Source organism: Sarcophilus harrisii, chromosome 5, assembly GCF_902635505.1.
Source record: "Sarcophilus harrisii chromosome 5, mSarHar1.11, whole genome shotgun sequence".
Lineage (NCBI taxonomy): Eukaryota > Metazoa > Chordata > Mammalia > Dasyuromorphia > Dasyuridae > Sarcophilus > Sarcophilus harrisii.
Window position 1 is genome coordinate 121,240,227 of NC_045430.1, and position 25,508 is coordinate 121,265,734.

Sequence of the window (25,508 nt, forward strand, 5' to 3'; positions counted from 1 at the left end):
GGTTGCAGAATTACAAATGAACATCTGGAAAATTGTTGATTCTTTTTACTTCTTATATAAGATAAAGGAAATACGTAAATGAGTCTCTTTTTAACTTAATTAAATAGGTAATTGTCTTCAGTGTATAATGTCCTGACTGACATTGGTAATATGATATTCATCTTCAAAAAGACAGTAGTGTTCAAGCTCTTCATAATATACTTTAGGAAATGGGCTAAGAAATAGTATGGTGACTTGCCCAGAGACAAGGAGCTAGCAAGTTGGAAAATTAGGACTTACTCTGAGGTCCTTATTCAATTCCAAACCCAATTCTCTTTATAATATACTGATCATTTTCTTATTCACCTGTTCACCTGTAACAACTGCATGTACAACACTATTCTAAGCAGAGAAGGAAATACATATCAGTATTACTACACTGATCCCTGACATTCAGGATCTTACAAAAGATATAGGTACATAGTATATTACATACATATACATGTACATATTGAGACAGCAATTTGACAAAGATCTGAAGGGTTAAGTAGACTGTAAGCTCAAGAAGAGTTAGCTCAATAGTATGAGACACACAAAGTCTTAAATGATGTTGGATTGCATTTAGAGAAGCATAACATCCAGGAATAGGAAAGGATAGTCCCACTGTACTATGCCCTGGTTATATCACCCCCAGAGTACTGCATTCAGTTTAGGAAGAACTGGGAGGTTATTGGTAAACTTGGTAAGGATTTAGAAAAAAGGATCCAGCATATTAAAGGAAAGAGTCTTGACTCTATAACACATAAGGATAAGTTGAAAGAATTAAAGCTGTTTAGCCTAAAACAAAGAGTATGATAAATATCCAAATGGTTGTCCTGTATAAGAGGGATCAACCTTTTTCTATCTGGCCCCAAGAGGTGAAACCTAGAAGCAGTGAATAGACATTGCAAAAAGACATGCTTATGCTCTTTGTAAGGAAAAAACTTTCTTCCAACTAGAGCTAATTTAAAGTAGAACTGCTGCCTTGGAAAGCAGTGGGTTCCCACATTGGAAGGAGATTAAAGAGTAGGTTATTATTTTTTGATTATGAGTTGGACAACATCCCAAAAATTGTTACAGACTAATGTTACAGACTTTATCCAAAGAGAAAAAAGATGGAATGGTAGATAGATGGAAGAGAATCAACAAGTAAATCAATAAGGCATTAATTAAGTGCCTACTATGTGCCAGACTCAATGCTAGATGCTGGGGGTTCAAATACAAAATTGAAACAATCCCTATTCTAAGTAGCTAGTGGGAATGAGAAAGACTTTTCTTCTTTGGCAGGGATCTATGAAAAGGCCTGAGCATGCTTCTAGGCAGATAGGAAGGAGCCAACTGAAAGAAAAAAATTAAAGATGCATGAATGAGAAAGGATGGCTGCTGAAGCAAGGTTATAAAGGTTGTAGTAGGGAGGAGTGGTAGCATGACAGCCATTAGTGAGATTAGCTTTAGTGAGGAAAAGTAATATCTTTTCTCTTTCCATAGGAAAGGTGGGGGGGGGGATGATGCTGCTAAGTTTGGGGGAATGCAAAAGGAGAACTAAGGAAGTTTATGTCAAATGATTTTATTATTAACAGTAAAAGAGGCTAAGAAAAAAAAAAGACCCTATGTTTCTGTAGCTCTAGAGCTGTGGTCTCCTAAGTTCATCTCAGAAAAATATCCTATCTTAATTTCAATTAATAGAGAGGAGATAGACATCTTGGTTTCGAGTTTGAAAGCAAGAAAACCATGCTTTGAAAATTCTGTTAATTTTTCAGACCCTATGGTTCAGAGTTCTTACCATTAGGGCTAATGTAAAATGCATTAGTGTATTTTATCAGAAAATTCCAATTCCCAGAGCCAAAAGATTACTATATTTTCCATGAATATTAATGTGGAAGCTAGTATAAATATGCATCATTATAGAATCATATTGTTAGAGTTAGAAGGAACCTTAGAGATTAATTTATAAAACCCTGCAATTTTACAGATGAAGAAACTGAGGCCCTAAGAGAATAAAGGATTTGATCAAGGTCAGGCAGCAAAGCAGTAGCAGGATAAAGACTAAAGCCCAAGTCTCTTGAATTTCAGCCCAGTAATACATTAACAAAGCATAAAATTCAAATAGTTGGGAGAGGGGTAATGTGAAATTCCCAAAACTTGGCATGTTGTTGCCTTTCTGATTTCTTTAATATAGGTAGGATCATCTCCTAAAAACTATTTAAGCTTTCTTGTTTTTCCTTCATCTAACTCTTTGAAAGTTGTATCAGAAGATATAGTTTTAAATTTTCATTCATGCCTCCATTTATAACAGAAGTCTACCTGTTGGTAAATTAGAGCACCGCCTCCCCAAATTACTTTGTATATGTAACCTCATTTGCATAAAGCTTTCCTCTGACCTATCATCTGCTTTAATAGAAATAAGAATTAATTCTCTGAAGAATTAAAAACGAGTAATACAAACAGCAGTTGAAAAGCTCAAAGGCAGACAATACCAGATAAGACTTGGGCAAAAGGATGTAATAAAGTTGCATGAAGCACTGAAAGAATCAAAAGATTTGACCACAGTCATATTCAGCTGGTCTTGGTCAGAGTAGGGCTTGCATGAAGGTCTTTATGATACCAAGGTAGGCCCTCTGTTCATTCTATCATGCTGCCTATTGTTTACATACAACATGGTGAGCCAGCCTTAGAATCAAGATGACCTGGGTTCTCAATCTCTGACATACACTGGTGAGGTTATCCCAGACAAGTCACTTAACCTCTCAATGCTCTAGCATTCCCTAAGACTTCTCTGATTCTCTAGCTTCTCTAAGACTTATAAGTGGCAGACAAGGTACCAATCAATATTGTTTGAGGCAGTTTCCTCTCTATACCAAAGTAACTACAGGTCCACTGCCTATCCTATACTGATGCATGTAAATATAATTTTTCATGTGAATGTCAACTTCTGGAGGGCAAGGACTGTTTCTTTTTCATCTCTGTATCCCAAGTTCCTAGTATACACAAAACTATGCTTAATAAAAACTTGTTTATGGAGTAATATTAAAATAATACTGGCATTCTTTATTAATATTCCCATTTATTTTATATATTTTTATATTTATATATATATATATTTTAAATATATAAATATATTTACATATTATATATGTATTAATAATCCCATTTCAAACTTTTCAGTGACCATTTCTAGAATCTTTCCATGTTGAAAATAGAAGTGGGCAAAACCTGAAGTCATTATAAAAAAAAAATCCATTAATATTCAAAAAAATTTTGATGACTTACCGCAATCATTTGAGCTACATAACTTTCAGGTCCAGTGTATTCTGTTGGGTCTTTAACTTTCACCAGAACTATGAAGTATAAATAATGCCACATATTGTGTTCTGACTTAATGTGCTCCTCAAATGATACTGTTTTATTATCAAACTTGTCTCTTTCAAGTCCTGAAAAATGCACAAAACATGAAAAATGGATAACTTATAATTTAAGCAACATAACTCTTATAAATAAAAAATTGTGAAATATGTGTACATTTAATTGCCCTAATTAAAAGCAATGTAATCATCTTTAGCACTTAAAGGTTTACAACTTTAGAGTAACTGCTACAAATGATCTCCAAAGAAAAGAGACATTGATACTTGTTACACCTGATATTTTTCCCCTATGGGTTATATTTTTAATTAGCATATGTCATTTATAATTTTTACTGATTACAAAATATCTTCAAAAGTTTACATGCTACTTAGAGGTCCTTTTTTGACTATGGTTATATAAAAGGTTGCACTTTAAACTGGGAAACAAGTTTAAGATAAAGATGCATCAATACTAGTGAACAATGTCATTTTATCCAGGATTAGGAAAAGTCATAATCTTCAAGTATTTTGGGCTTAGCTACAATGTAAACTACTGAGTGAGAAATGTAAACTATTTATAGTAAGCAAAATGTGATGAAATAAATAGCAAAGATCTCAGGCTCAACAATAACAGGAATTAGAAATTTATCCAGTATTCTGAAATACTATTCTCTAGCACTTTCATTAAGAGTTGTACAATTTTCAAAATATATTTTGACATCCTAGAAGGATGCTGAAGATTGGAACAACGTAATAAGACTCCTTTTAAAAGTTGAACACTGGAAAGAGTAAAGAAAATTTAAAAAGAAAAAAGATTTAATTTCCAAAGAAAATGGAATATTGAGATTCACTGTGGTTTTCAACTTGAATATTAAAGACACCTCCAAGCAACTGATTCCATTCTTCATTCTGCTGTCTACATGATACCCTAGTTTTCTACATGAACTCTAGAAAAATTAATGAGTTTCTCTGAGTAAAACATTCTTATTAGGAGAAAAGGAGAGAGAATAAAATGCTTGATGATCATGTAGAAGACACATTAAATAATAATTGAACAGTATTCTAAAGACAAGAGAATGTATTTTGCCTTTCTTTATATCCCTGACATATAGGTACTTAATAAATGCTTGCTGACTGATTGCTTAGCCTCATGTCCCTTTTCTGATACATACTGTGTGTGCAGTCCTAGACAAGTCATTAACCCCATAGGTGTCAGTCAACCCTTGAAGGCTGGGTTGCAGAGTGTTTAATAAAGTTACATTGGTGAAATGAGCTTGCTCAGAATGTAATTTGCTAAATCAACTAAGCCATAAATCTTGTGGAGGATAAAGAGAGGAAGACCTGGTGATAGAAAGAAAAATGTCCCTGCTCTCACAGATTTTATATTGTATTAGGTAATATATCCAACTAAAGTCAACTAAATATTTATTAAAGCATTTACTGTGTATTAGATGGAAATAAAAGTCTTATCAATGAAAACCATCCCCTTAACCTTATTAGATTTCATTGTATGGAAAGCATGGAATGTGAGTGACCACCTAACTAATATGAATATTTTGTTATGGCAATTTTCATTGTGATAAAATTCAAGGTCTATACATCCAAATGATTTAGTAATAATAATAATGGGGATAGTTAATATTTCTATAGCACTTACTAGGTACCAGGCACTGTGCTAAGGCTTTACAATTATTATCTCATTTGATCCTCACAACAATCATGGGAAGTAACTGCTATTATTATTCCTATTTAATAGATGAAGAAAATGGCAAAATGGAGGTCGACTTATCCAGGATCACACAGTTAGTATCAGAGGCCAGGTTTAAATTCTGGTCTTCCTGTCTCCAGAACCAGCCCTCTCTTCACTGTATCACTTAGCTTCATTAATTAATACAGCGTAAGAATATGACTTTCTTCTCATTTAAATAACTATGTTTAGCAAACCTGCAAGCATGTGTACAGAATGGTGCTGAGACAGAGAAAGTGGGGTTTATCAAAGCTGAGAGATTTTTGCTGAGTTCCTACCATATGACTAATTAATATCTGATAGGGGAAAAAATCTGATGATGGGAAAATCAGGCAAAATCTAAAAACAACTACTTCTAGGAGTTAAATAATTCCTCTTTTTGTTATCAAATTCATTGCTTGCATCATGGTTGTATAATGGCTGGTATATTATAATACTTTTCTTAGTTACCTCTCAAGCTCCAATCATTTAAAAATAATTAGATCATAAACAAAATTATTTTATATGCTCACTCCAACTATATCACTCTGCTAAGTAGTTCTCTGAAGAATCCCTTCTGAGTTCAAATTTGAACATGTTCCAAGAAATAAGCTCTATTTACTCTATTACTATATTTATTTCCCTTTTCTAATTCTGAATTTTGGTCAGTTATTATACGGGAGAACTTCTGTCTTCTTATTTCATATATTATATATTCTTTTAAAATTAGCACTATATGTAACCATTCTTCTGGGATGCTCTCTGAATAATTTCATCCATTCTGTAACACATTTTCATTAACTTTTAAACCACTCTTTGTTCTGATATCATTCCTGTAACTACTATTTTTAGAGAAGTTACAAATAAAAAATTAGAAAATTGCATACTGTACTTAACACTAGTGTAGAGCAAATCAGGAGTTTTTTAGAGATTTAAATGTATAAAACATTGCATTTGCTTATACACATTTATATTGAGATGCTTGTCTCATTTCAACTTTTAGAGTTAGGCCTTTTAAGCATAAGGATCCTGTCTAAAATTTATTGCTTTCTGACATGTTGGGTGTGTACACTTACATTTATTCACTTAGCAAATATTTATTGAAAACTTTTATATGCCATATACTCATATACTTTTCTAGATACTGGGGGGTGGGAGTTTCAGTCCAGCATTCAGCCCCTCTCTGCCTTTGGCCTCTAAGCTATTTGACTACCAAGCCAGACCAAAGACCAAAGACCCAGTTCCACCCTCTTTCTCTCCAACTCCTAATCACCAAAGGGAAAAAACAAAAATGGTAGTCATCATAATCATCATCACCATAGCACCTATATAGGTTTTTTTTTAATTTTGTAAAGCACTTTAAATTTCATTTCATTTGCTCAACAATCTTGTTAAGATAGCCACTATTAATATATCATCATTTTATAGATGAGGAAACTGAGGCTGACAGGTTACTTATCTCCTATTTATTCTATATGAAGTTTGTTTGTACATATTTGTTTGCTTGTTTTCTCCCCCATTAGATTGTGAGCTCTTTGAAAGTAGGAACTATCTGTTTCTTCTTTTTATATTCCCAGTGCCTAGCAGAGTGCCTGGCACATAGTATACACAAATAATTGTTTCTTAATGAGCAGCTAATCACCTTTCCCTCTTAAACACTCTCTCTTACCTAGCTAGGTTCTTGTGACAGTGACATTTCCTGGCCTTCCTACTATGAATCTGACTAATATTTCCAGGATCATCTACTCGATCATCATACATTTCATTCCCCCTGTGCATCTTCTTCTTGCACCTGTACCATCTTCTTTAAGAAATTTCATCAGCTTGATATCAGTTCAACTATTATCTATCAGATGGCTCTCAGATTTGCATATTGATTTCTAATATCCTTAGTGAGTTCTACTCCTGAATTTCCAACTCCCTTCTAGATACCTCTAGATGGGTATCGATGGGTATCACATTAAGTTTCTCAAACTCAGCTGGTCTCATCAGATCTCATTATTTTCCCCCCTAACCCTATCAATCTTCCTCATTTTTTTGTGACTAAGATACCACTGCTTCTCAAATCACCCTGATTTATAACTTGGGAATCAAATTTTACTATTCCTTTCCCCTTACTCCTTATGTCCAATCAATTGCCAAATCTTTTAGATTCTACCTCCACAATATCTCTTTCTTTCTCCTCCTTTCTATCCAAACAATCTCCTAATCAAAGTTTTTATTATTATTCATCTGGACTGTTATAATAACTTTTTAATTAATATTCCTGCACTTAGTGTCTCTTTCTTCAAAATTCTTCAATCCATCTTCCAGCTGCCAAATTGATATCCAAAGAGTACAAGTTTTACAAAGGCATTCTCTTTCTCAAAATGCTTTTGTGGCTCCCTATTGTATCTTGGATGAAACAGAGCCTTCTGTTTGGTATTCAAAACCCTTCACAATCTGACTCCAACCATTATTTCTAGGCTTATTGCCCTTTAAGCATTTTCCATTCTTGACAAACTGGTCTATTTAATAATACCTATACATGATACTTTATATTACTACCTTGGTACCTGGAATGCTTTCATTCTTCCCATCTGTCTTTCAGAAATAATCTTGAGTTCCTTTCATGCTATAAGAGCCTATTCTAATTTTTACTATTTTTAGTTCTTCCCTCTTGAAATCATTTTGTTAGCTGTTATATTTATTTATGTGTGTCCAAGTTGTTTTCTTCCAATAAAATATAAACTTCTTAGGGCATGAACTGGTTCATTTTTGTCTTTTTACTCCAGTAGCTATCATACATGCCTTGCACGTGATAGGTACTTAGTGTATGCTTGTTGAGCTGAATTGAATCCAAACACACACACATCCAAGTATGGACACACATGTGAGTATCTATACATGATATATGTGTATATGAAGATATATGTTTATATACTTCATGTGTTCATTATGTATGTATGTAACCATGCATATATTCATGTGGGTATGGGGAGGTGTATATATATATATATATATATATATATATATATACGCATACAAATGTCTATGTCTAAGAAGTTTATATTAAGATTTTTCCTTATATAAGAAACAAGATTTTGGATCAGTGCCAAAGAGATCATCTAGCTTTTTGAGAGATGAGTATATTGAAGTACAGGGTTAAGTAAACTAGCAAATGATCATATAGGTGGAAAATGACAGAGTAAAGATTAATCTATGCTGTTTAACTACAAATTCAGGGTTTTTTCCCTTAGATTACACTGCTTCTAAGAGACATTCAAAAATTACTACAATAAGAGCCACTAAGTGAAAAATGCCATATAAATGTTATCTGCCAGGTACTAGATGGGTTCTAAAGAAGAGTTCACTTACTAATAGAATGATCAGAGAAGAGTTCATGAAGACGTGACAAATTAGGAATCAGGAAAAGGTAGGATTTTGATAGGCTCATAGGCTGAGATTGATATTAGGGAATTCTAAACCAAAAGGATGGTATATGCAATGGCAAAGAGGTGGCATAATTAAAATATTTAGTAGATGTGACAACAGAAATATATGGAAGCAGAGCATAGGAAGCTAAAGATTCATTCTCTTTATCTTCTCAGTAAAAAATAAATAAAAAAGAAAGGTTGAAGAAAGTATAAAAGGAACTTGGATGAAGTGTTGTTGATCAACTGTGTTCAACTCTTTGTGACTCCATTTGGAAGTTTTTTAATAAAGGTACTGGAATGATTTGCCATTTCTCCCTTCAGTTCATTTTACAGATAAGGAAATTGAGACAAAAAGGTTTAAGTGACTTTCCTGGGTCACACTGTTTCCAAGGCAGTACTCTATGTACTGCAACACTTCACTGTTCTGAATGAGGCAGAAAAAAGAGTAAATCGTATGTTGGGGGAATATGATAGGAATTAAGTCTGGTAAATAAAAGAATTGCTAAATAGCACCAAAAGCCTACTTAATATTGATTTTTATAGGATTCAAAGTGGGAGGGCTAAGCTAAGAACTAGGAAATTCTGGGTTTAAAACTCACCTCCACCATATTCTGATAGTGAAACTCTGAGAAAGTCAATTTCTCTGCTCTAGGCCATCCTCTAAGAACAGGTGCTAAACTGCATTAGTAGATAGAGTTCCCAGAACTAATGAAATTATAGGTTCAGTCCCTACCACAAATGCCATAGCTCCACAACTTTCTCTAGCAGTTTTTGGCATATAGTTAGTGAATGGCAGAGGAAACCATGATTTTGGGACATAGGAGACTGATTTCCTGAGAGTATAAACAGATGTCAAGAAACCAATAGTGAAGATAAAAGGGGAGGGGAGGTTCTGTAGCAGCAAACTTGTGAAGGAGGTGAGCGGTAAGGCAAGTAATGGTGAGAAACAGAGATTTGAGAGCTTGGAAGTACGAACCAGTGGAAACTAAAACATCGTTTGGGTGAGGGGCTTAAATTTAATTAAATGTAACACTAACTAAATGTAAAATCACTCGGGTATTTAATTGATTCATTAATATATTAAGCCATTTCATACTTGTCATTAATAAATTATACCCAATAGTCAAAGATTCACACAAATTGTACAATATTAACTATACTAATAGGAGATGAGGGTTCACTAATATTTATGGAGAGTAAAAATTTTAGATCTCGTTTTTTTAAGCCCTGACAAGACTTGAGTATGAAGTCATTTTTTCAGATCAGCATGATAAATGATAATTATTCTAGCCAGACAGCCATAGTGAAGAGCTTCTCCATCTATTATTTTTGTATCTTGAAAACACATACCACAGATGAAACAGGTTGTTTTTAAAATTTCTTCCTTTTTCTGTTTTTCACTTCTGAGATCAGCAAATGTATCAATGATAACACCAAAAATCAAGTTCAGAACAATAATGATGACAATGAAATAAAAAAGAAGGTCATAAACCACTCTAGCAGCAAACAAGGGTTCCTAAAATAAAGACAATATTTTCAAGGTAAGTGATTATCAGTCAAATCAAGGTTTCAGGCAGTACATGAAATACAAGGCAAATCTGGGGATTTTTTTTTAAGAGGATAGAGAATTTTCAGATATCCATATAATGTTCTGTTTTTAACTTGTAGTGTTATTCCATACAATGAAATTATCTTTTTAAACACACAGACCATGGCTTCTTTACCACAGTGAACCTTTAGTTGAACCTTTTTGATCTGATGCTCACTTTTCAGAAGCAAAATTCAGGGCAATTATCAGGTTTAATGTCAACATCCAAAGAATGAGCATTTCACATTACTTTTAAGAAGATCTGATTCCCTGTAAATGTCTAGATCAGAGACTACTTTCTTGTGTTAATATTACATTGAAGGCATACCCTAGCTTAAGGATTATTTCCAATAGAAAAATACTATATCTAATAAAAGATTTTAAAAGATGGGAAATATCAGGGAAAGTAGGGGGAAGCAGTTACACAAAATGAATATTTCAACTGAGTCTTGATAGTATTGGTCATATTTCATGACTACAGTCCAGGGGTCCTCAAACTTTTTAAATAGGGGGCCAGTTCACTGTCCCTCAGACTGTGGGAGGGCTGGACTATAGTAAAAACAAAAACTTTGTTTTGTGGGCCTTTAAATAAAGAAACTTCATAGCCCTGAGTGAGGGGGATAAATGTTCTCAGCTGCTGAATCTGGCCTGCGGGCTGCAGTTTAAGGACCCCTGCTATATAGTCCCTAACTTCTTCAAAAAATTAGATGGAGGAGTGTTTTCTCAATATTATTAGAATTAAAAATCAAATAAAACTGGAAAATTTAAGGAAGAATTATGTAATAATTAAATGAAGTAAAGAACTATAAAAGCTTGAATATCTCTCAGAGATTATACAATTCTACCCTCAGAGTTTAGACAGAAACAGTGTTTCATAGTAGGCACCAGTTCTATTAAAGAACAAAAATGATTAGTCATCATTTCCTCACTATAACATCAAATGTAACATGGAAACATTTCTCAATTCCTACTGAAAATGGATGACAGAATCTTCAAGTTTTTAGAATATCAATGCTTTGGAGCACCTTACAGAAAATAATTAAAAATTATTACATAAATTGGCTTCTATTTGTCTTTAGGTAACTACTAAAATTTATATACAGTTTAGGGTTTACAGAGTATCTCATTACAACCCAACAGATAGGTATGACTGGCATTTTCATCATCACTATTCTACCCACTTCACAGATTAAGAATCTGAGATTCAGATATAAAATGACTTGACCAGTTTAAGTATTAGAGCTAGGATTTGAACTCAGGTCTTCAAATTACACTGTTTTCCTCTTGTTTAATGAAATCTAACACTAGGTCTACATAGGAATTATAAGATTAAACTTCAGACTGAATTAAACAATCAAATCTGACACAATGAAATCATCAGCTTACCTATGTAATATTATTTTCATTTAACTGACCAGTTTTTTAAATTAAGTAAATGAACTGCTTATTTTGTTGTTCATGTAAACAGACTTACTTCAAACATCTTTTATGAATTTCCCTCTATCCATTTTTTTTATAGAACAATGTAAATACTTCTCCCTCATAAGCTGTTTCTATACATGATGTGATTGACTTCAGATGGAAAAAAGCACAATACTGCTAAAAATCTTTTCTATGTAAAAGTGATCATGAGGTACACAGGATTCACTTTGTACTTTACTATATACTTACATCTTTAGAAGGCTTTCTTAGAACATCACCTACACCACCTCCATTCCTCAGGCCCTGATTTAACACAGTAACAATGCACATCAGGAGTGTGTCACAGGTCCGTTCTATCCCATCTTCATCATCTTCCTCAACTACAAAAGTAAATATATTCAACACAGAAAATAAAACATTTTCAATAGATCACCTACATGTTTTCTAAGAACAGTACTACAGAATTTAAAATTTTAAGTCACACATGATTAATTTTAGCTACAGTAATAAGTACTTTACATATAGACCAATCAGAGTATATTGACCACTTGGTACATATACAATATTTAAAGGGCTTCCTACCTCCCCGTTCTAGAAGAAACAGCTGATAAAAGAAAACAATGTAATAAAATACATAATACAAGTAAGCCAAAAATGTAGTTAAGTACTAATTGAGAGTGAATTCTTTAGTTCATTTATATCTTCTTGTCTAACTGGCTGAATTTCTTAGCTATTTGCTTTGCCATTTGGTTCTCAATTACCTGGCACTCAGTTTTGACTTATATGTATAGTTCTTTATCTTTAGGTAGTTAGGTGGGGGAAAGAAGAATATACATCAAGACAGAAATATTACAAAATTCTAATATTTCAAAAATTAAAACAGAAAAAAATATTATATACTTTATACTATATTTTATGTTTTTATGTAAGAGGATTTTTGGTGATTTAGATTTAAGAATAGGTAACATGTATGAAACTTATTATTTTATATATCTGAATCAAAGGTAAAGATGTTTTAGCCACTTTTTATTTTTATTTTTGCACTTAATGGTATTTTTTCCAATTAAACAATAAAGATAGTTTTCAGCATTCATTTTAATAAGATTTTGAATTCCAAATTTTTTCCCTTCATTCCTTCCTCCCAACCTCCAAGATGGCAGACAATCTGATATAGGTTATATGTGTACAATCATGTTAAACAGATTTCCACATTATTCATGTTGTGATTGAAGAATCAGAACAAAGAGAAAAAACACATGCAAAAAAGGTGAAAATAATATGCATCAATATGCATTCAAATGCCATAGTTCTTTCTCTGGATGTGGATAGTATTAGATATCATAAATCTTTTGGAATTGTCTTGGATCACTATATTGCTGAGAAAAGCTCAATCTATCACAGTTGATCATAGCACAATGTTGTTATTTCTATATACAATGTTCTACTGATTCTGCTCATTCTACTCAGCATTAGTTCATATAAATCTTTCTGAAGATCCATTTTTCTGAAATCCATCTACTCATTATTTCTTATAGCACAATAGTATTCCATTTCATCCATGTACCATAACTTGTTTAGTCATTCCCTAAATGATGAGCATCCCCACAATTTCCAATTCTTTGCCACTACAAAGAGAGCTGCTATAATTTTTTTATGTATATAACTCCTTTTTTTCTTTTATATGATTTTTTTTATATAGACCTAGTAATGGTATTGTTGGATCAAAGAATACACAATTTTTTTTTATTTTTTAGAATACACAATTTTATAGCATAGTTCCAAATTATTCTCCAAAATGTTTGGATCAGTTCAAAAATTCACCACCAATATTCCAATTTTCCCACATCTTCTCCAACATTTATCATTTTCCTTTTCTGTCATTTAGCCAATCTGATAGATATAGAGTAGTACCTTAAAGTAGTTTTATTTTGCATTTCTTTAATCAAGAATGATTTAGGGAATTTTTTTGAGATAATTATAGATGACTTTCATTTCATCTGAAAACTGCCTGATCATAAACTATGACCGTTTACCAATTGGGAAAAGACTTATATTCTTACAAATTTGATTCAGTTCTCTATATATTTGAAAAATGATATCATTATCAAAAACACTAGCTATAAAAATTGTTTCCTAGCTTTCTGCTTTCTTTTTAATCTTGTTTGCACTGGTTTTGTTTATATAAAAACTTTAATTTAATGTAATTAAAACTATTCATTCTGCATTTTATAATGCATTCTATCTCTTATTTAATCATAAATTCTTCCCTTCTCCAGAGTTCTTATAGGCATTCTGTTCCTTGTTCTAATTTAATTATCTTTATGTATAAAGCATGTGCTCATTTTGACCTTATCTTGGTATATATAAAGGTATCAGATGTTAGTTTATGCCTAGCTTCTACCATACTATTTTTCAGTTTTTCTAACAGTTTTTGTCAAATGGAGAGTTCTTATCTAAGAAGTGGTAGTCTTTGTGTTTATCAAATAATAGATAATAGTAGTCATTGATACTGAGTCATGTGTGTCTAACCTTTTCTATTGATCTACCACTTTATTTATAAGGCAATACCAAATAGTTTTTATGACTGAAGCTTTAAGGCATAGTTTTAGTTCTTGTATGAGTAGGCTGTCATCTTTCTTTGCATTTTCCCCCAACAAATCCCTTAATATTTTTGATTTTTTGTTTTTCCAGATAACTTTTGTTATTTTTTTCTAGCTCTATAAAACAAATTTTAGTAGTTTAATTGTTATGGATAAGGAAATTAGTTTAAATAGAATTGTTATTTTTATTATATTGACTCAGCCTACTCATGAGCAATTTATTTTTCTAAAATTTTTAGATCTTTCTTTATTTGTGTGAAAAGTATTTTGAAATTATGTTCACATAATTCCTGGGTTTGTCTTGGCAGGTAGAATCCCTAAACATTATATTGTCTACAGTTATTTTAAATAGAATTTCTCTATCTCTTGTTGGGCTTTGTCGGTAATATATAGAAATGCTAACAATTTATGTGGGTTTATTTTCTATCCTGCAACTTTGCTAAAGTTGTAATTGTTTCAAAAAGGTTTTTAGTTAAGATTCTCTAACTATACCAATATATCATCTGCAAAGAGTGATAGTTTTGCTTCTTCATTGCCTATTTTTATTTATTCAATTTCTTTTTCTTCTCTTACTGCTAAAGCTAACGTTTCTAGTACAATATTAAATAATAATGATAATAATAGATATCTTTGTTTTACCTGTCATCTTATTGGGAAGGCTTCTAGTTTATTCCCATTACAAATAATGCTTGCTTATGATTTTAGATAGATATTTCTATTATTTTAACAAAAACTCACTTTATCCCTATGTTGTCCATTTTTTCTTTTCTTTTAAAAAATGTATTTATTTAAACTTTAAATACAAAATAGAAAAAATATAAAGAAAAGGAACATTGCCATATATACAGAACATGAGAAGATTAAAAAACAAATTTCCATTTCAAAAAAGCATATATGTTAATAGAAAACACTGTATTCGAAACTATCTCTGCTTCCTTGTAGAGTTTTTGGTTCTCTGCTGTGTACTTTTTACTTTTTTCTTTTTTTCCCTCCTCCCTCACCCCCTCCTTCAAGCAGGCTATATTAAGTTCAAATATACTTATGTATACATAAACATACACATATGTATACATACTTCTAAATATGGCTGACATACTGTAGATATCTCCTTTTTGATTGAATCTTTTAACATTGACTTTGATATTAATGATCACTATCCCTACTTTTTTTTCTAATAAATTCTACTCCTGATTATTATTGTATGTCTGTGTGTATCTTGTTTTCTATCCCTCATAACTCTTCTACTTTACTTCTCCCCATTAGCTTGCCTTGCTATTATCTACCCTTAACCACCCACCCCACTTTAAGGATTTCTCTTTTATCCTCTCTCCCCTACACTTTGCCTTTCTTTTTTAATCTCATGCCTATTAATCTTCATACCTTATCCCATTCCTGTTAATTTCCATTCTCTTTTGTACTTATACTATTATACCGTACCTTATACTATTCCCTCCCCCCATTTCTTTAATTTTGGAAATTTATATTATGTGTGTGTGTATATACCTCATTCATATAGCATAATTACTGTTTTTACCTTTGTGGTCTTCTTGAAGAACAAAGGACAAATAACAACAACCTTTTCCTACATGTTTTGCTTTTTAGAATCACATCATACTCAGCTCTGTCTTAATCTTTCTTTTGAGACAATTACTAATGACAATCTTAGATATATATAGTCTGTGTTTCCACATATAAAACATAAACAGTTTGTCCTTACTGAGTTTCTTGAAATTATTCTTTGATATTGATTCTTATATGTCAAATTTTCTGTTAAGTTCAGGTCTGTTTGCAGCCTGAATCCTGAAAATCTAGCATTTCATTGAATATCCTTTTTTTTCCATTCAGTATCATAGTTAATTTTTCTGGATATAATATTTTCAGCCACAACCCTAGTTCTTTAGATCTTTTGTATATAGTATTATTCCAAGACCTGCAGTCCTTTACTATAGTCACTGATAAGTCTTGTGTGTTTCTGACTGTGGCTCCATCATATTTGAATTTTTAGTTATAGTTGCTTATAAAAATTTTTATTTGATATGGGTATTATGAAATTTAGCAATAATGTTCTGGTAGGTTTTCCAGTTAGGATCTCTTCCACGTAGTGATGGGGGAATTTTTTTTTCTATTTCTACTTTCTTCTCTTGTTCTAATACTTCAGGACAATTTTCTTTAATTGTTTCAGGTATTATTGTATCCATATTCTTTTTATGGTCATAGCTTTCATGTAATCCAATTATTCTTTTATTTCTCTCTTATTGATCTGTTCTCCAGATCTGTTGTTTTTCTCATAAGATATTTTGCATTCCCTTCTTTTTCTTTTTTTTTTGTTTTATTATTATTATTATTATTGAGTGGGGAGGTTGAGGTCTTTCACTAATATAATTTAGTATTCATATGACTTCATTGTCTTTGGTACTTTTTAGTAAGATGTAGTTTCCTTCATTATCTCTTTTAATTAGATCTAATTTTGCTTTTGCATTTTATGGAGAATATATCTCATTCACATTCATAGTTATGATTGTTAACCATACTTCCCTCCATCCTATTTTCTCCCATTTATACTTTTCGTTCTCTTTTCACCCTATCACTCCTCAAAGTATTTTGCTTCTGCTCCCTCAATCTGCCATCCCTTCTATCAGCCCCATCTCCTCTGCTTTCCCCTTTTCCTTCTATACCTACTAAAGTGTGTACATTATTCCCTCTGAGTCAAAACTGATGAGATTAAGCTTCAAACAAAGCTCATCTCCCTCCCTTCTTTTCCTCTACCATAATATGTCTTTTGTGCCTATTCATGTGATATAATTTACCCTATTCTGCCTTTCCCTTTCCTCTTCTCTGAGTACATTTTTCTCATTATTATCACATCAAAGTAAACTTATACCCACACCCTCTATCTAGGTATACTTCTTTTAACTGGCCTAATAGAGATATAGAGATAGAGATAATTCTCAAGAGTTACAAGTATCATCTTCCTTTGTAGAAATGTAAATAGTTTAAGCTTATTGAATAATATGTTTGTTTCATTTTTCTTTCCTATTTGCTTATTTTATTATGTTGAGTCTTGTATTTGAAGATCAAATTTTATAGTCAGCTCTGGTCTTCTCGTCAGAAAAGTTTGAAAATCCCCTATTTCATTGAATATCCATTCTTATCCTAAAAAAAGATTGTGTTAATTTTGCTGGGGAATTACTTCTTGGTTGTAATCCAACTCCTTTACCTTCGGGAATATCATATTCCAATCCCTCTAACCTGCTAAATCCTGTGTAATCCTGACTGTGGTACCTTGATATTTGAATTATTTTTTTCTGACTGATTGTTTGCAATATTTTCATCTTGACCCAGAGTTTTCATTTTGGGATCTTTCAGGAGATAATCAGTGGATTCTTTCAATGACCATTTTATCCTTTGACTCTAGAATATCATGGTAATTTTCCTTGATAATTTCTACAAAAAATACTGTCCAGTATCTTTTTAAAAATCTCTTTAATGTAATCCAATAATTCTTAAATTATCTTTCCTGAAACTATTTTCTACATCAGTTGTTTTTCCAAGAAAGTATTTTATATTTTCTCCCATTTTTCATTGTTTTAATTTTGTTTGGCTGATTCTTGATGTCTGATAGTTATTAGCTTCCACTTCTCTAATTCAAATTTTTAAGGAATTATTTTCTTCAGTTAGCTTTTGTACTTCCTTTTCCGTTTGACTAATTCTGCTTTTAAAAGAATTTGTTTTCTTCGGTGGATTTTTTTCCATTTGACCAATTCTATTTTTTAAGGAGTTGTTTACTTCAGTCAAATTTTTTGCTTCCTTTTCTAAACAGTTGACTCTTTTCATAGTTCTTGTACATATCTCTCCTTTCTTTTACCAGTTTTTCTTCTACCCCAATTGCTTGATTTTTAAAATCCTTTTTGAGCTCTTCCAAGAGGACTTTTGGGGTTTGAGATAAATTAACATTCCCCTTTGAGGTGACACACATAAGTGACATTTGTCCTCTTCTGAGTTTGTGTTTTGATCTTCCCAGTTGCCACTGTAGGTTTCTATGGTCAAAGTTCTTTTGGGATTTACTCAATTTTTAAAAGTTGAGCTTTGTCCCTGAGGAACAGAAGATACTGTTCCAAGCTTCTTGAGACTTCACTGCATTGGAGTGGCCAAATCCAGTCACAACTAGGTTCTGAAACAGGCAATTTGCCTTCTGCACTGGCAACGGAGGCTTCACAGATGGCCTGCTCTGGCACAGCAAGGATTGAGGGGACTTGGTTGAAGATCTATGCTGTGGCTAAGAGCTTCCTGTTGACTTGCCCCAGACATCATCTGGGCTAGGTTATGCTCTCCTTTTCAGAAATTCTTGTTATATATTAAAGTTGGAAAATTGGTTCACTCCATCTTTTCTTCTATTGCTCCAGAATCCATTTAAAGGAGTGATTTAATGTTGTTTCTGAGGGAAACTGGGGAGAGCTGAGATAATTTTCTGGCTTCTCTCCACCATCTCAGTTCCATCTCTTCCATAATTCCTATTTCAGCCACTTTAAAAAGAATAATTCCAAATTTCTTTCTAGAATAGTTAGATCAATTTGAAGCACTACAAGTAGTGAGCTTATCTTTCTAGGGTAAATCAAATGCTTTTTACCAGTTTATAAATACTAAGAGATAAAAAAATATATTTTTTGTAGCAACAAAACAAAGATGAAACCTCCATTTTGGATCACTTGAACAAATTGTGTCATATAAGTACAATTAAATGTTATTGCATAATAAGAAATAAAAGTCTGAAAAGTGGGGAAGACTTGAATTCATACAGATTGCAGTAAAGGGACTCAAGATAAGACACAACATACATTGTGGCATTTTTCTTCTTTAAAATATAATATGAAGGTTCTCTCTGGGAGCAGGTTTCTTGGGGAGGTTTTCTGGAGGCAGCTTTAGTTTCAATTAAAAGTAATAATCACCCAAATGCAGCCAGGTGTTAAAAGTTCAGATCTTTTATTGCTTCCTCCAAAATAGCCCGGTTAGTTTTTCTTAGAGGCCTTTCTTTCTCCTTGGTTCCAAGAGCTCTTGCAGTTGTCCTTTGCCTCTGCTTTCTTCAGCCTCTAGCCACCACAAAGGTGGAAGATGGAAATGAATCTGACTCCACTTCCGAGAGTGGGTTTGTGGGCTTCCTACCAGAGTGCTCCTTTCCAACCCCTGGCAATGTTCCCAAGTAACTCACTTGACTGGCTCCCTGAAGCTCTATTTATGCTCCCTCTCCAAGAGTGGGATTGTGGGATATAAGAGTGGGATTATGGGTTTCCTCCCAGAGTGCTCTCTGGCCCCAAGAGCTTCAAGGGAGATGTGAATTCACAAAGTTACAAAGTTAACTTTGTGAATCTCCCATACTTGTGAACTCCAATGAGTACTTAAATACTTCTTGATTATATGAACTCTCTAAAGGTGTGAACACATGCATTGTTTGTATTAGTTCTACTTAGTACTTTGTTTCTTCTGGCCCATAACACCTCCTTCTAAGATCAGATCAATCATACTGAGCCATGTTAAATTAGATAATTATTGTCTCTATCAACTCTAATGATTTAACATTTCGTAAGGATTCCAACAATACATGATGGTGTAAAGGAGGAAAAACACTAAAAGACACCAGAATATCAACACAATAACCAATCCTGACTCTAAAAGATTGCTGCTTTCCTAATTTTTCATACTTCACTCTATATCATTTATTTGTCTTTCCATATCTCTCATATTCATCATTTCTATTCTTCAGCATAGGTTTTCTTTCTTGGAAGAGAAGCATTGAATTACAAGTACAGAATGAGGCATGCACTATCATACACATTAAGGTATATGTTTTGCTTTATTGCAGTTCTCTTCTACAAGGGAAAATTCTATTGGAGTAGGGTTTTTATTGGAAAGAGACAACATAAAAAGTATCAAATTATTTTTTAAATGGGATTTCATATTCTCTTTATTTTTAAGTTAATTCTGATGAGAAATGTATATCTTATAGAACTTTCATGCAAAGCCTTCTTCCTCCCTTTCCCTCACAAACTTTCATCAAGGATATCTTCCTTAAGTGTGTAGATCATTGCTATATAATTTTATGAAGATAGGAAAGTAGATAAATATAGTCATTGGTCACTAATATTTTCTTGATTACATATATCTGAGATTTCTGGTCTTTGATATTATTTACTCTTTCAGATACTTTGAAACTTGATCCCTCAAGACCTTCCTAATTTAATCACCTTGGTAATCTCCAAGTGATCTTCCTAACAGGCAATCAAAAAAAGCATTTACTTGATGAATTTACCTAATTAAGGACCTTCCCAAATGAATAATGAAAATGAAATAATCCCAGTCCTCACAGAACTTAAAGTATAGCTAGGGCAACATCAAGTACATGTGTATATGCAAAATCAATTCAAGATAATTTTAGGGGAAAGGTACTAACAGAAGGGTAAGAAATGTTTCCTGTAGCTAGGATTTGAGTTGACTTTTGAAGGAAACTAATAATTTTAAGAGATGAAAGTGAGAAAGGAGTGCATTCCAGAGATGGGTGACAGTCAAAGAGAAGGGAAATGGGAACCCTATGAATAAAAAAGAGTAAGAAGGACTATTTGAATTGATCTGGGAACCTAAGTCTCCAGGTGGGCACTAGTTATCCTTATTTGAATATTCTTTAATTTATCAATGTGATACTCAGAACTGATCATAATATTTCAGATGAACTTTATTCACTGGGCCATCACCCTATTTCTGATCCTATCAACTCTTGTCTGGATTATTGCAATAGCTTTCTAATTGATCTCACTGCCTCAAGCCTTTTTTGATGACAATCTATCTTCCACATAGTTAGCAAAATTTTCTTTAAAAGGTTTGTGTTACCCCCTGCTCAATAAACTCTACTGACTGTCTTGCCTGGAGAAAACTAAAATTCCTCTGATATTCAAAGCTCATTACAACCTAGCACAATCCTAGCTTTCCAGTAGTCTCATATTCTACTATTCTATGCTGGATGACAATCCAGCAATTATAGCCAATTGTTGTTTCTTGCACACAATACTACATCTTCCATGTCTGTGCCTCTGCACTGGTCATCCCCCATTTCTCTTTTAACCTCTGATGTTTGGTTACTTTCAAGACTGAGCTCAAATGCTACTTTCTGTAGGATCTTCCTGGGACCCTCAGTCACTTGAGCTTTTCCAGCTAAATTTACATTCCTTCTAGTTTGAAATATATTAGTACATGTTGTTCTATCTTATCCTCTCCCCCATTAATAGTATATAAAATCCTTGAGTAGAGGGACTGTTTTTGCCTAATACTTAGTTGTATTTAGCACATAATAAGTCCTTAAAAAATACTTTTTTAATTAATTGACTTGTTATGTTCAGAGTGAAGAACTAGGAGACTAGGTAAGAATAGCAAAAATGCAAATATAAGCTTAATATAAGCTTCTTAGCAATTACAGTTCTTTAAATGAAATACATTGACTTGGGTGGTAGTATGTTCCCTGACTAGATGAGTAATTCAAATAAAGGCTGGATCATTGTTTGTTGTATGTATCGTAATAGGGATTTCTTTTTGGGAGATGAGTTGGACTAAATGGCAGTTTATACTCCTTCCAAATCTAAAATTCTATGATTTTTTTAAATACTATATTTCTTATTGCAATTGATTCTTCATCCCTTAAACTTCTAAATGGTGATTATTGATGTTCATGTCTCTTTTTTTATTCATTCCCCATTATTAGCATAGTTTATAAATAGGTAAGGCTAGAGTTGACTTTATTCATTCTACCTACATTGTTGCTCCTCAGTATTGATTTCGATCTCTGCTCTAACAAGTCAACTTATTTGTATTTCTCTATAAATAACTGATTCAGAAATGCCTGACTTTGGTATTCAATTGTTTCTCATGTGTTCAAAATTAGTAGATTTCCCAAGTAAATTTCATTTGTGATATTATTTAGTGTTTCACATATCTATTTCTTCCTGACTTTTCTCAAAGTATTTAGGATATATCATCATGAGACTTCTATATAGTCTATAAGTCCTTGACCTCTTTTTTTTCTTCTTACTACTTACTCTTGTTTTCAAACATATACTTAAGTCACTAATCTTTAAATTATATCATTTAATTTAGGGGTTTGATAGGGGTTAACCCTATCAAAAACTCTGTAGAGTTTTTTAGCCTCTTAATTCTTTGAAACTTGTGTTGGTAAATAAGTAGGAATTAATTTCATGGTAGTCTTTTCATAAATGTTAATGAGATAGTGACATGACCAAGCTCCCCATGAAATGATTTTTCTTTGTGCTTTTATATGCTTGATGAAACCAGCTACTTCAACTCCATTATTTACATCTCCAAGGGGAAACTGTAAACTATAGTGCCATTTAGCAGCAACATCCTTATAAATTCTAATTTTATTTATAGCTACTATATCAAGATTTATATAGATCTTTTTCCAGCAGTATATTGGACTCTTTTCTTGTTGGATAATGATGCATTTAGAGTCCTAATAACTTAATGTTTATAGATGGTGAGTAAAAATTGTTTTTAGTATCTTCTGTCCTCTTTTCCACCACTGTCACTTCAAGAAGGTAAGGGGTGGATGGGATTCTGAGACATTTAACTTTTTTTTTTTTTTACTTTTCTTTCTTAGGTTGCCATAGCCAAATATTTCATCATGAAGTATACATACTATTAGTAATGAGGCTCTTTGAACATTGTTAGACTGGACCCAATAACTCTTTGCTGGGTCCATATATAATTTCAATGAGAATTATTTACATATTCAGCAAAGACAACTTTTATGAAAAATCAGAAGAGAACTGTTATTCATTATAAGTTATATTAAGTTATATTAGTTTACATTTTACATATTAACAACTGACTAAAAGGCACAGATTATGTAAAATCTTACTATGCCAAGTGTTTCTTGATTACCAAGAAGGCTTTTTATTAGTAAAATATAATGTTGCTCTAAATGATCTTTTTCAGTGCAGGGTCAAAAACAGAAGAACTATATCTCACTATTAGTGAAAATCTTCTGAGGCTTATTATTTGCATGACATTGTGATGATTCACTTGAGACTGGATTACAGTAAGTTTTCTCAGTGCAAACCAAAATCATTCAAAAGAGTTTGGCATTATTATGAAGAGGGAAAATTATATGACTCCCTATTATTCAGATTATTATATATAATTAAAGAGCCCATATCACTGATCCATATAGACATATTGGCCAATTATTGAAAATTAATAGTGACTGGAAACAGAATTAAAAGGAAGGAATTCACCTTGATTAATTTGAGAAATTATATAGTACTTTTAATGACCCTGAGTATCTCCCTAAAACAAAGAAAATCATCCTCTTAACAGCAATATTCTTCCTATGATGATATACAGATATGAATCATGGATTACCACACTATTCAAAGAAACAAAATTGAAGTTTATCCAAAGATCAACAGCAAAGATGTATAGCGAGCTTAAATAGGCTGGAATATATCAATAAATTTTTACAAAAGCAGCTATATAAAAGATGGTATCAATAAATATATTCAGGTGGCTTAGTTATATAATATACATACACAGAATAGTAGACTTCCTATGTTTGCCACTGGTATCCATATAACTTCAAATAATCTAGAGGAAAGCTTCCAGAAATCCTTCCATGGAAGATTTAGGGAAAGACATAAGTGAGAGTTGCTAGGATGAAAAGGTATGCTTTTCAATACCTTCTCTAAGGAGTATCCACATGGATGATAGCCCAGTACACAATACCACACTTATACAAAGCATAGCCATAATTGTCATCTACTAGGAATGTCCTCAGATTATATGTTTCAGGTTCCTTCAAAATGGGAGTTAACCACACAGTGCCAATACAGATTAAAATATAGGAATATGATTGATTTGATAATGTTGAAGTGCCTGAACAAGAAAAAGAATTGGCATTTCAGTAAGAGCTAGAGCAATTATAAAGAAAGCTCAGTTTGCCACTTACCTGAGCCAAAGACTTAAGCAACTAAAAAGGGAGAACATTTCAAGGGAGCTAAAAAAGTGCTCTCTCTCATTGTGTGTTTGCCTGTCTCTCTGTGTGTCTCTATATTTGTTTCGGTCTCTGTCTTTCCTTCTTACCCCCTTTTTCTCTTCTCTTTACTCTCCTCTTTTTTCCTCTCTCTTCTCTTCCTATAATATGGTAGGAAATATAGCATAAGGGGTGTTAGGAGTGAGGGAATAGGGAAAAAGAGTGAAAAATTTTTCAGATCAAATCTGACATCAGGAAATAAGAGAGACAATACTAATAATACCACCTAGTCCCCGGGGTATTTGTGGGAATAAAATGAAATATTTTAAAGAATTTTGTATCTTAAAGCATTATAGTAATGCTAGCTACTATCATCATCACTACTATTAATAATAATAAAAATTCAAAATTGAAAGAGAAGGAATAGAGAAAGAAAAACATTTGACATGCTTTTGGTTTTCTTTTTGTTTGCTTTGTTGGGATGGTAGAGGGGGCACTCTTGGAAAAAGCTGCTGGAGGTGCTACAGCCTCCACCTCCTCAGAAAAGACTTTGGTTACTTTGGTTAAGAGAAAACAGAATCTTAACAAATGACAATTTGCTAATATCTTTGAAGAGGTCATAATGAGGAGAATTCTTGAGATCTTAACATTATTACCCTGAAAGACTTAAGTTGTTAACATGTGTTTTAAAGGAGTCTAACAATTTTTTTTCTAAAGAGATTTGAACAGTTAACTATCATTGAAGAGTAAGGTTATCAAAGACGACTGAAATTTATTGTTTTTTTTTTGTTTGTTTGTTTTTTTGGTGGAGGCAATTGGGGTTAAGTAACTTGTCCAGGGTCACATAGCTGGGAAATGTTAAGTGTAATAAGTAATATGTTAAGTGTAATAAATTCTTCTTAACCATAAAAATATATTAACAACTTTATTATTGCTAGATTCAGATCTATTTTTTAAAAAAAGATAGTGTTAGATAGCTTTCAATTCACTCATTAGTGAATGTCATTTTTCTAGTTCATATACTAATAATAGAAATTTATAGAGAGCTTTAAGGATTATAAAATATATAATCTAGTTTTATTCCCCTTCAAACTGGGGGTGGGAGGATAAGTACTATGGATAGTATAAGTATTTCATTATCTATATAAGAAGCTGAAGCACTGGGAAATAAAGTGACTTGAACATGGTTTCACAACTGTTCATTTCCAAAGTGAGGTTTTGAACCCAGGTCTGACTGCAAACCCAAGCACTTTTTCCACGTTCCTTTGTGATAAACTAAAATAACAAATAGGGATAAAATGCTTCATGCAAGGAGGAATAAATAATAAAATGTAGCTACTACAGAATATATACATTTTTCCTAATCTAGG

The 25,508-nt window shown here is 32.5% G+C and overlaps 1 protein-coding gene across 1 annotated transcript in view; it reads right to left on the reverse strand.

Moving 5' to 3' along the window:
* ITPR2 (inositol 1,4,5-trisphosphate receptor type 2) overlaps positions 1-25,508 on the reverse strand; it is a 503,649-nt gene that overhangs the window by 39,817 nt on the left and 438,324 nt on the right. Inside the window, exons 53-55 of the mRNA XM_031938487.1 lie at positions 11,761-11,891; positions 9,852-10,017; positions 3,289-3,449 (exon numbers count right to left, since the gene is read on the reverse strand). Of these exons, the coding sequence (XP_031794347.1) occupies positions 3,289-3,449; positions 9,852-10,017; positions 11,761-11,891 (458 nt within the window). The remainder of the gene's footprint in view (positions 1-3,288; positions 3,450-9,851; positions 10,018-11,760; positions 11,892-25,508) is intronic.